The following is a 12641-nucleotide window of genomic DNA, read 5'->3' as shown; positions in this document are numbered from 1 at the left end:
AAAAAGGACAAATTCACCTCAGAAATGAAGACAATTACAAGCCACCCAAGGGAGAACAGATATAACCAAAAGCACAGTCAGAGAAATAGAGAAGACAAATGAAAAGAAACAAGAAAATGAAATTTAAATAAAGAAGAAAAAGAGATCAGAAAAAAAGCTGATAAATACAGAAGATAAAGAAGATAAAATATATAAATATTGGAGATTCTGAAGAAGAAATACTAAATAATGAAGTAGAAAAAGTATTTAACTCTATAATTCAAGAAATTTTTTTGAAATAAAAAGACTTCAATTCACAATTGAAAGGGCCCACAGTATATATGGTAAAACTGAATCAGAAAGTCAACTCTGAGTGATATCTTAGAGTAAAACTGTTAGTCTTTAAAAATATGGAAAGAAAGTATTCTTTTCCTTTTTTCCCTTGCATTAAAGTAACTACTTCTGAAGTCAGATTTTCAAATTAAACAATTTCAAAGTATAATATAATTAGAATGTTAACCTTCTCATGGGTACTTGCTTTTTTTTATTTAACAGTTTATTATATTATTCAACTTACAAAAATACTATATGCTCATTACAGAAATTGTCCTATCTCAGAGTTAATCCCTATTAATATTTAAATGTATCATTATGCAAATATTGTTTATATAATACTTGTGTCTTCCAATCTTTTTTCTTCAAATATTGTGCATATATATTTGTGTGTTTTATACATTTGTGAGCCTGCTGCTTTACTAAACACTATAATGTAAGCACTGTGTTATCAAAAGCTTTGAAAAAACAACTAAATACTATTTATTTGGGAAGCTATGATAAGTTTTTTTTGTTTGTTTTAAAATTTTTATTGGGGAATTGGGGGAGGGGAACAGCACTGGGGAATCGGGGAAGGGGAACAGACAAGTTGCTGTCCTTTTGTTCTTCAGTCTAGTTGTGGAGGACGTCGCTTCACTGGCCCATGTTGGTATTATCATTGCGCTTTTCCCGAGTGAGGCAGATCGCTTGCTGGCCCTTGGACGGCCACTCACAGTGGCTCACGGTGGCTGCTGGCCACTCACAGTAGCTTACCGCAGCCCACTGCAGCCTACACCGTCGCCGGCGACTCACGGCAGCCCAGCTCCAGGTTGAGCTGTTGTTCACCATCTTAGTTGTAGAGGGCGCAGCGTCATTGGCCCTCATGCGGGATCTGAACTGGCAGCCCTGCTGCTCAGAGCGCACGTTCCCAAGCCAACTCTTAACCAATGAGCCACTTGGCCAGCCCCCAAATCCATCTTTAAATAAACATGTATAAGGATATTTTTTTCAGTAGGAAGCATCCGTGTTCCATTTCAACTACAGTAATTTCCACTATCATCACCACCACATGTCCTCCAGAGCCTTCTATATTCAGTGTGCTAACTACTATAATTTATAAAATCAAAGACGCATCACATTTTACCCTGCTTTCTCTAACTTCTTGATAAGAATATGTTAGAAAGAGACAGAGACAGAGAGAGAAGAGGAAAAGAAGGAGAAAGAGGAGGAAGAAGGTATAGGGAGGGAAGGAGAAAAGGGGGAAGGAAGAAAAGGAGATAAAAAATTAGAAAATATTGAGTGACACAACAAAATTAAACATTTGAAACCTTGACTTACTGCTAGGGCATAAAAACAGTACCTCCATAAGGACTATTTGTCTTTCTTTCTATTAAAAGAATTTATCACCCTGGCTTTTAAAACATATTATCTCTTACCAATGCCAATACATTTAGAAATTCTCTTGTGTCAAAATGTAGCAAAGTCCGAACATATGGATAGATTTCTTCCTCAGGGGAAGCTTCTGCTGAATGCAAGCGAATTAGAAATTCAAAAACCTGCCAAGTTGAAAAAAAAAAAAAGTTGATTATTTTCTCACCTTACAAAGTATCTTGCTGAAGCATTGATTCCCATTTGGATAAAACAAAAGCAAGTTGAATTTACCTTAAAGTGCTGCTCTGTTATAACTTCTCTAACCACTCTCAACTACAATTATTGGCATCAGTGATGGTGCGTAGGCTCTCTCCTATCACAGCTGATAGACAGCTCCTGACCATGTGTAACCCTCGATTTGTCTTTAGTGCATCTTAACAAGAAGCGTAGATAGTAAAAAATGCTGTGAAAATAGCACCAACCTGGTTTTTAACCAAGGGAACAAGATCTTCAGGGATGTCACCAAGGGGATAGGCACGACCTGCTAGACAACAGCTGGAAGAAAGAACAATTTGGTGATGTGTAACGGGCTAACTTCCAGGTAACACATTGTTTCTCACACCCAAGATACTAGTTTGATTTTTTGGCAGGCTCAGCTTTTGTCAGTTAGGCCAAGTTCAAACCCAGGTCTAGTTCAAACCCAGATCAAAATGATTGCCAGCTCAGAAAATGTGGGTGACAGCGATGGTAGTGAAGTAACACATCTGTGACGGAGTAAAAGTCACATTTCTTCTTATTTTCCCTGAGAAAAACCCAAGCTGCACTAAAGGGGCAAGAAATAATAAGAACAGACTGTCTAAAAGTAACATACCCAGCATCTAGAAAGAACCTAATGGTACCATTATACTATGATTTACCTGTTAAAAGCCTGTTCTCAGAGGCTTTTAAACCAGTGGCTCTAAGAATGGTGATTAAAGATGGGGAATGAACTAGGCAAAGAAATGTCTGGAAAATATCTGCAATCAGACAGGCCTTCAGGGAGACTTAAAATCTCATGAGGTATTAACTGTACAGTTTCACCTTCAAATCAGACCTCTCTTGTGGCTAATGACTTGCCTGTGGGCTGAATTACAAAAATGTCTTCTGAATATGTCCTCATTTTTTCTGGGGGTGGTGAGGGGTGGTGGGGGGGGTGGATTTTAAACCTCTTTAAACTAGTCATCAATTGTGAGTGTCAGATTAGAGACAGCTGGATACCAGCATATTCTAAGAAGTTTAAAGTATGGAATAAGTCTCAAAGTTAACTCTGAAGCTAGATGCTCGGGCAGTTCATGCCACCTTCCCACTTGCCTGCCAGCCTGGCAGCCAGTTATCTATCTGAAAGTTCTATCAGGATACAATTTTGAGCTTGCATATTCTATTGGAAAGAACTCTGTTACAGCAGCAATTTTACCTCTGTCACTAACTTTCCCATGATTTAAACAACTCTCTTGTCCTTATATATAATACAGAGACAACATATAGCTCACAAAGTTGTTGGTATTAAAACATTGTACATCATGGTTTCTCAACCTCAGCCTTATTGGTATTTTAAGAGAGAGAATTCTTTGTTGTAGGGACTACCCTGTGCGTTGCAGGATGCCTAGCAGCATCCCTGGCCTCTACCCAATCGATGCCAATAGCATCTCTCCCCCAGCCCCAGTTGTGACAAACAAAAATGTCTTTCAAGACATTGCCAAATGACTTGCAGTGGGGGGGAGTATAGGGGGACAAACGCACCATGGTTGAGAAGCACTGCTGTACATTAAAGAACAACGAAAAATGAAAAGCACTACACAGATAAGGGATGACAGTATCTCTAAGACTATAGAGAGGAAATTATAGAAGGAGCGTATATAGAGATTAATAAGTAAAAAAACTCTTACCTAATATATACAAGAAGCTTGTTGCCCATAACAACTTGCTCATCTAAAATAGAAAACGTATGTTCAGCAATTCTCTCTCAAAACCTTTTCAGAAATATAATTGTTATGTGGAAACAAGAAATAAAACTTGGCATTTAATTAAGGTAAAGTAAGTATATCTCAAAATAATAGAAAACTGAGATAAGATCACAGTTAATTATTATTTTTAGAATTCCCATTAGATTCTTTTCACAGACTCAAAATCGATGACTCATTCAAGGGTACATGTATAAGAAACAGATCTGAGGGTAGAGATCTAAGCATTGTTGGCTTAAGCAGTAGCTTAGGACCAGGGGAAGGTGTAGAGAGGCAATGAGCTAACTATAAATCATGACCAATTAATTAATATTAAGGCACAACTATAATGCCTTCTCATTTATAACAGGACTCATCATCTACAATGACCCATGAGACAGAAGAAAAACTTCAAAAATGCTCCTCCATAAAAGCAGTAAAAACACTGGCAAAAATGGTCAAAATGAACTTTTCCAGAACTCTTGAAATTAACTAACAGCTTGCAACAATCCAATGAATGTTTATTCAAGAATAATGGCTGAACCTCAGTAAGAACAACAGTAAGCTACTCGGTGACTTACCTTTACCTAGTCCCATGCTTCTTTCCCCAGCTACACTGTAGCTTTGAAAACCAACAGCCTTGCAACTATAGTAACTGTGAAAACCAGTAACCTGGTGGCCACTGGAGGAGGCAGAATGGGTTTGAAGCTCCCCAAAAGCCCCATCCTCAGATACCTGTCACTATTTCACCTATCTGGCAGCTTACTTAAAAGCTCCGTTCTCAGAGCTTGTCTTTTTTTGTCTTGACTCAGAGCTTACTCTTTGCAAACAGCAGTATCCCCAGGGCACTTGTGGAAAACAACCAGCCCAGCGGTTTAATTTTACAGGTGCCAGAGGCAGTGCTACTAGGGATGAATAAGAGACTCACCAAAAGACTTAAAAGAGAAAATGAGAATGGGAGGTCTGCAGGTGTGCAGGCTTGCAAAAGCTCCAACATATTTCTGGAACTCTCAGACACATGTACAGGGCTGTGCATATGACCAGGAAAAACATAAAAGGCCATAATCTATAACTAACCCGTGGCTGGCTGTGAGACTCTGCACAAGCAGGAAATGAGGGCCAAGGCAGGGATGTAAACCGCCTACAGGAGCATTTAAAATTCCAAAATAAAATGAAGCCAAAGCTGATATACTTAAAGTAAGAAATAGACAATTCAATATTTGGAGACATCGATACCCTACTTTCAATAATGGATAGAATAATTTGCAGGAGATGAACAGGAACTAGAAGTCTGAAACAAAACTGTAAGCTAACTAGACCTAACAAACATCTATAGACTACTCAACAACAAAACACATTCAACACATTATTTTCAAGGGCACATGGAATATTCTCTAGAGTAGGTCATACGTTAGGCTATAAAACAAGTCTCAATAAATTCTAAAATACAGAAATTATACAAAGTATGTTCTCCAACCATGATGGAATGAAATCAGAAATCAGTATGAGAAGGAAATGTGAGAAATTCACAAATATGTCAAAATTAAACAGTATACTTCTAAACAACCAATGTGACAAGGGGAATTAGAAAATACTTTGAGATGAATGAAAATCAAAATACAAATACCAAAATTTATGGGGTGCATGTAGCTGAAGCACTGCTTAGAGGAATATCTGTAGCTATAAATATCTATTTTTAAAAAGAAGATTTCAAATCAATAACCTAAACTTCTACCTAAAGAAACTAAAAAAAGAGCAAATTGAACCCAAAGCAAAATAAATAAAAAATAAGATGAAATAAATGAAAGAGGAAAGAAAAATAAAGAATGTCAATAAAATTAAAATTGGTTCTTTGAAAAGACCAACAAAATTGACAAATCTTTAGCTAGACAGACCAGGAAAAGGTCAGAAGACTCAAGTTACAAAAATCAGTAATAAAAGATATCACTACTGTTCTTACAAAAATAAATTACAAGAGAATACCATAAACACTATATATCAACAAATTAGATAATGCAGATGAAAATGACCAATTCCTAGAAGTATACAAACTATTAAACTGATTCAAGAAGCAATAATCTGAATAGACTTAACAAGCAGAGACTGAACTAGTAATTTTAAAACTTCCAACAAAGAAGATCCCCAGCACAAATGGCTTCATTAATGAATTCTACCAACACTGAAAGAATTAACACCAATCCTTCATAAACTCTTCCAAAAAACAGAAGAGAGAACACTTCCCAACTCATTCTAGGAGGCACATACACCAAGGTATCAAGTATACTTGATACCAAGGCCACAAAAAGATATAAAAAGAAAATAAAGCTACAGAACAATGTCTTTTACAAATACAGACATTAAAATCCCACCCACCCATCCCTCACCCCCAAATACTAGCAAATTCAATCCAGCAACGGGTAAAAAAAAATTATACACCAGTAGGATTACCCCAAGAATGTAAGATTGGTTTAACATACAAAAATTAATCAATCTTAAAGATCATATAAAAAAAAAAGACAAAAACCCACAAGATTATCTTCATAGATGTAGAAAAAAAAGCATTTGATAAAATCCAACTCTTTTATGTTAAAAACACTCAACAAACTAGGAGTAGAAGGAAACTTCCTCAGACTACTAAGGCCATCTCCAAAAAACCCACAGTTAACATTACATTAAAAGACTGAACGCTTTCCCCCTTACATCAGGAAAGATAAGGATGGCCACTCTTACCATTTCTGTTCAACCCTGTGTTGGAGATTCTAGTGAGGCCAATTAGGGAAGAAAAAAAAGGAATTCATATGAGAAGGGAAGCAGTAAAACTATCCCTATTTATAGATGATATGATCTTATATAGGTAGAAAATTCTAAAGAAGGCATTTAAAAAATTAAAATAAATGAGTATACCAAGAATGCAGGGCACAAGGTCAATATACAAAAATAAACTTTACTTCTATACACTAGCAATGAACATTCTAAAAATGAAATTAAAAAACCAATTCCATTCATAATAGCATCAAAACAAACAAAATACTTAGAAATAGATTTAACAAAAGAAGTATATGACTTGTACACTGAAAACTGCAAAACATCATTGAAAGAAATTAAATAAGACCTAAATAAATGAAAAGATATTCTGTGTTTATGGATTGAAAGACTTAATAATGTTAAGATAGCAATATTCCCCAAACTGGTCTATAGATTCAAAGCAATCCTTATCAAAATCCCAGCTGCCTTTCTGCACTTTGAGAAAGCAAACTGATCTTAAAAGACAAAAATAAATGGAGAAACATCAAATTCACAATTAGAAGACTCAGTGATGCTAAGATGGCAATCCTCCCAAATTAATCTGTAGTCAATACAATGTCAAACAAAATTCAAATAAACGTTTTAAAAGAACTGATGAGCTGATTTTAAAGTTCATTGGAAAAAGGCAAAAGACCTAGACTAGCTACACCAGTTTTGAAAAACAAAGTTGGAAGACTTAAGGTACCTGATTTCAAGACTCACTATTAAGCTAAAATAATTAAGGCAGTATATTATTGGCATAAGTATAGACATATAGATCAATGAAACATAATAGAGAGCACAGAAATGAAACCACACTTTATATGGTCAATTGATTTTCGACAAAAAAAAATCAATTTTTGTCAAATTTATTTGACAAAATGGTATCAAGGTAATTCAACAGAAACAAGATAATCTTTTCAAAAAGTGGTAAAAGAACTGATAGGTCTATGGGGGGAAAAAAATCCTTGAACCTGACCTTGCATCATGCATGAAAATTAACATGGATTATAGACTTAAATACAAATGCTAAAACTATTAAATTTCTAGCAGAAAACACAGAAGAAAATCTTCATGACACTGAATTAGACAAAGATTTCTTAAACAGAAAACCAAAAGTCTAAACTACAAAAGAAAAAATGAATAAAATGGACTTCATGCAGATTTAAAATTGTTGTCTTTGAAAAACATGGTTAAGAAAACAAAAAAGTAAGCTACAGACTGGGAGAAAAATTTTGCAAAACATATATTAAAAAGGGCTTGTATCCAGACTACATAAAGAACTCTTATAGACTCTGGTGAGGAGTTCACGCATTTGGAATTCTTATAACTCAATAATATGAAGTCAAATAATGCCTCCTCCCTACCCCCCAAAAAAGTGCTAAAGATTTAAACATACAATTCACAAAAGAAGATATGGGAATGGACAATAGCACATGAAAAGATGCCCAACATCACTAACCAACAAGGAAATAAAAATAAAAATCACAATGAGATACCATACAGCCAGGAGAATAGCTAAAATTTTTAAGAGATTTTAAAAGACTGAAAGTACCAAGGGCTTTCCAGGATATGGAGCCACTCGAACTGATGGGAATGCAAAATTGTACAGCCATTTTGAAAGAAATATATAGCAGTACCTTAGAAAGTAAAACACACAATTCCCATAAAATCCATCCATTCCAACCCTAGGTAGGTGCCCAAGAAAAATGAATACATATGCCCATACAAAAACTTATTCATAGCTGGGCATCAGCTACAGGAGGATAGGGCAACATAAGGGATACCTGTGCAGATGAAGCTGTTCTCTATTTTGACTTTCTCTATGTGAATATCTTGGTGTGATATTGTGCTTTAGTTTTGCAAGATGTTATCCCTGGGGGAAACTGGGTAAAGAGTACACAGGAAGGAGCTCTTGTGCCATTTCTTGCAACTGCATGTGAATCTCAGATTTCCTCACAATAAAAAGTTTAATTAAAAACAAAACAAAACTCATCCACAAAAGTAGCAGCATTGCTTATAATATCTCCAAACTGGAAGCAACTAAAATGTCCATCAACTGGTAAATAGATCAAGTGATGGTATATCCAATTCATGAAATATCATTCCGCAGTAAAAGGGAATGAAATAGTAATACATAAAACAACATGGATGAATCTCAAAACATTATGCTAAATGAAAGAAAGAAAACACCAAAAATTACATACTGTATGATTCCATTTACATGAAATGTGTGACAAAGTAAATCAGTGATTGCCTGGAGGTGGGACTGTGAACAAAGGATAGAACATGATATTTAAACAAAAAATCTTAAAATGCAAAAAAAAATAAGGTTGAGAAAATACCTGTAAGTGTCCTTCCTGAATTCAGAGGAGGAGCAATGACTTTGAAAAGTTTCTGCATGAAAATGAAATAGGAAAACAATCACCATCATTATTTAAAAGAATATTTTAAAAAGATAATCAAGAATCTTATGCTATTAATCACCTTTCTCTGATTGAATTAGATGGTCATATGCTATTGAGATTAAAAACTTTTAATGGAGACATGAACTGTTTTAGAAGGATCACTGGAAAACAATTATTGCCATATTCCTCAAGGAAACAAACACCATTTAACACACAGTTCAATGAAAGTCTTTGCTGAGATCATCATTTCTGATGTAAGATATCCATAGGTTCCTAAAAGTGTTTTATTCTTTAAAAAATAATAGGCAAGTGAAGGGATTAACAGCCCATGAAAATGGTAACGAGGATTTCTTTAAATGGAAAAATCTAAACAATTAGCAGTCACAGAAAGAAATATCATATAAATCTAAGCAGAGCCTCTGAAAATACAGTAACATTAACAGCAAAACTACACTGGCCTTCCTAGAAGGAAATTTCCTGTTTGGGAGAAGACTGGCCCTTAGCACTGGAAAATACAAATGCAGCTGACCATTAGCATCAAAAAGCCCGATAAAACCATCCATGCTTTCCCCTGGAAGCCCTAAATCCCTCCCCACACAGTGTTTTGTTAAACTGGTATATAAACCTTTACCTCTGACTATTCAGTGAGTTACTCATTACTGAGTGCTCCCAGTACACCCGTGAATAAACCTTGTCTTTTCTCCTTTTAATCTGTATATTGTCTATTAATTCCACCACTGGGATCTAAGTTGGTAGAGGAAAAGTTTTTCCTCCCAACACAAGCCATTATTTTTACTTCTGAAGCAGCCAAAACTAGAACTAAAGAAAGATTTCAGAGCCTATAGCAGGAGTCATCTCCAATTTGATGGCACGCTTTCATTCTAGAAAATCTAGAAAATTTCAAAAGGCAGGACACCGCCTCTTAATTTAGACCTTTTTACTAAAATAACTAGACTGTAAACACTGAGAAGTGATTTTCTTATAGAAAGAGAATTATAAAAGAGGAATTACAGAATGCATCTAACCTCCCACGGCTAAACTCTCCAAGTGACCATTTAATAACATACCAAGCTCCTGTTGAAAGCCATTAAACTTAAAAACTACTCTTAACACAAAACAAGGCAACCTCAAATCCATCTGAGATGTATAGGTATAAATAAGAACCAGATTTTGAAAAGAAAAATAAAAAACCCACACAAAACAAAAACTTCAAAAGCAACAAAAACAAAAAGCCAGAAATCATTTTTATCAATATAGAATGCATCAAATTAGAATCTGTTTTTAGGAATTATTTTGAGAGAAAGTAGAAATTGCATTAATTCTTCCTAATTGTGGTTTAGTAGTGAGACAGAAAACATTTCTGCATGCCTCACTGAGGAGGCAGCTCTTTCTCAGGGAAGTCCTGGACCTGGGTGAGGAAGCAGCAGAGAGGTGTCCAAATGTAAAGAATATTTACTTGGCACACATCAGGGAAATACGGCTGTGGCACCAGTTTGGGAAATTTACTTCATAAAACCAAAGGAATTATGAATTAGAGGGATATGCACCTACCAAGCCAAAGGTGTTTAAAGAAGACTGAACTATCATAGAATGACTGCTGACTTAATAATATTGAAAATGGTTTTGCATGATCATTTAATATTCAAAAAAGTTGACTGGACACTTTTAGCAGGTGCCTGACTGCTCTGAAGTCCGTATAATATTTAGTCACTGGAATAAATCAATGGGCTGGCAGGGCACATACAGCCACAATCCCTCACAACAATTGTGTCCTCAAATATAAAGCAAGTAACAAGATGGGTATGGGGTTTTGTTCTTTTTAAAATGCCTGAATGCTTTTTAGATGCTCTCTTCTAATGGAAGGAGGACAAGAAATTATTCTAATATAATGAATGCAATAAAATTCTCAACTTGCAAAAGCAATTAGTCAGCAATGAACAAATCATGACCTCCCAACTTTTTCAGGACATTCTCCCAGCAGAATATATCTACAAATAGTATTACTCAATAGTATATTTACTATATACAGTAACTATATTTCTTATACCTTTTGGAAACGCTATTATAATATCAAAAATTCTCAAGAAAAAAACTTAAAGTCTAACAGGCATGTATTACTTTTATCAATTGTTCCCTAGGATTTAAAAACCTACTTATGTTGGGGCCGGCCGAGTGGCTCAGTTGGTTAAGAGCTCGCTCAAGAGTTTGAGCTCTGAGCAACAGCGGTTCGAGTCCAGCCTGAGCTGAGCAGCCGCTGAGCTGCCAACAGGTAGCAGGATGGCTCAGCTTAAAAAAATAAATAAATAAAAATAAAAAATAAAAATAAAAACCTACTTATGCAGATAAAAAAAGAGAAAGCAATGGCAGAAAGTATGAAATTAAAGGCTACTTAATAAATTCCCAAATGGGTACAAGTCTAATAAATCTACAAGAAATTTAAAAATGACTGGATGAGATGAGAAATTATTCAAAGCAAATGGAGAACAGGGAAAAAAACATTCATGGACAATGTTAAATATGTTTCCAAGTTAGGAAGTATCTTACCTCCATTGGACTAATAAATTCATTCATGCCTCTATTGTAGACATAGATCATAGCATCATATAGACGATTTTCCCAACACATGAGAACTACCTGTAAAAAAGAAAAAGTGGCTTGGTCCATACAATTCAGTAAGTCTAACTATTTTCCTTAAACCTTTAAGATTGGAGAAGATCTTGAATTCTCCTAATTTTTCTTATTCCTTCTCTGAAAAAAATTGAAGTACTCAAACACAAGGTCACGCTGGGAGCAGCTAAAGGTTCAATACTACTTTTAATAGTACAATAGTTACTTTTAAACGCTTTCCAATGTCTAATTTTATTTCATCTCTGTTCTCCCTTTTCCATCTTCATTTTACATTTGGTCAATAGTTCTACAAATATTTATTAAACACCTATGTTCAGGTCCTCTCCTAGGCACTGGGGATAAAGTGATGGATAAAACAAACCCAGACCTAGTACCTACCCTTACAAAACTTCCATTTGTCTCAGATACTAACCTGAAAGGGAGGGCCACAAAATGGTAGGTGAGTTATGACTTGGGGGAAGATATTCAATCACACAAACAATTCATTTACAACTGTGGTAAGTGTTACCAAGTTACCTGACTTGGTCTGGAGCATTCACAAGGTCATCCCTGAGGGAGCAATATTTAAGCTAGGACCTAAAGGATACATGTACGCGTATGTGAGCCAAGGCACAGGTGCAAACTAGGGACTCTGCAGGCAGAGCAGTAAGGAGAATGGTCCTAATGTGGAAAGGAACTTGAAATGTTTAAGGATGGTGAAAAATCAATCTGAGAAAATATTTAGGAAGAAGAGTAGAGATGACCAAAGTATAGAGTATTCCGTATTCTGTTCCTACGAGAGCCATACTATCCGAAAGAATGAGGAGACAGCTGGAGTAGAGGAGTAGAGGTCGGCAGAGAATGACAAGGAGTAGCCAGAGAGATAAGAGGGAAAATGCAAGGGAGGTGTCACAGGAGAGTCTTTCTAGAAAAAGGCATGTTCTTAGACCTCTGCTCTCCTCTCCTCTCACTGCCCTCCCTCTCAGCCAGTGTCATGATCACACATCTCTTTACCGAGGACTAAACACATTTACAGCGTCAGCCCTAATCTACCCTCCGAACCATATATCCAACCGCTTACTTGCTATTTTCACCTGAATGTCTAGTAGCTATCTCAAAATAAAATGGCTGCCAAGTGGCTCAGTTGGCTAAGAGCTCGCTCAAGAGTTTGAGCTCTGAGCAACAGCGGTTTGAGTCCTGG

The 12641-nt window shown here is 35.9% G+C and overlaps 1 protein-coding gene across 3 annotated transcripts in view; it reads right to left on the bottom strand.

Moving 5' to 3' along the window:
• VPS8 (VPS8 subunit of CORVET complex) overlaps positions 1 to 12641 on the bottom strand; it is a 255460-nt gene that overhangs the window by 125737 nt on the left and 117082 nt on the right. For all 3 annotated transcript variants that reach the window (XM_019668968.1, XM_019668980.1, XM_019668973.1), the window contains 5 exons: positions 11378 to 11467; positions 8771 to 8822; positions 3588 to 3630; positions 2145 to 2217; positions 1728 to 1847 (listed from right to left, as the gene is read on the bottom strand). In XM_019668968.1, the coding sequence (XP_019524513.1) occupies positions 1728 to 1847; positions 2145 to 2217; positions 3588 to 3630; positions 8771 to 8822; positions 11378 to 11467 (378 nt within the window). The remainder of the gene's footprint in view (positions 1 to 1727; positions 1848 to 2144; positions 2218 to 3587; positions 3631 to 8770; positions 8823 to 11377; positions 11468 to 12641) is intronic.

Source organism: Hipposideros armiger, unplaced genomic scaffold (genome assembly GCF_001890085.2).
Source record: "Hipposideros armiger isolate ML-2016 unplaced genomic scaffold, ASM189008v1 scaffold_14, whole genome shotgun sequence".
In the NCBI taxonomy this organism is placed as follows: Eukaryota; Metazoa; Chordata; class Mammalia; order Chiroptera; family Hipposideridae; genus Hipposideros; species Hipposideros armiger.
Note: the sequence above shows the minus strand (reverse complement) of the source record. Positions and strands in the feature narration are given on the sequence as shown.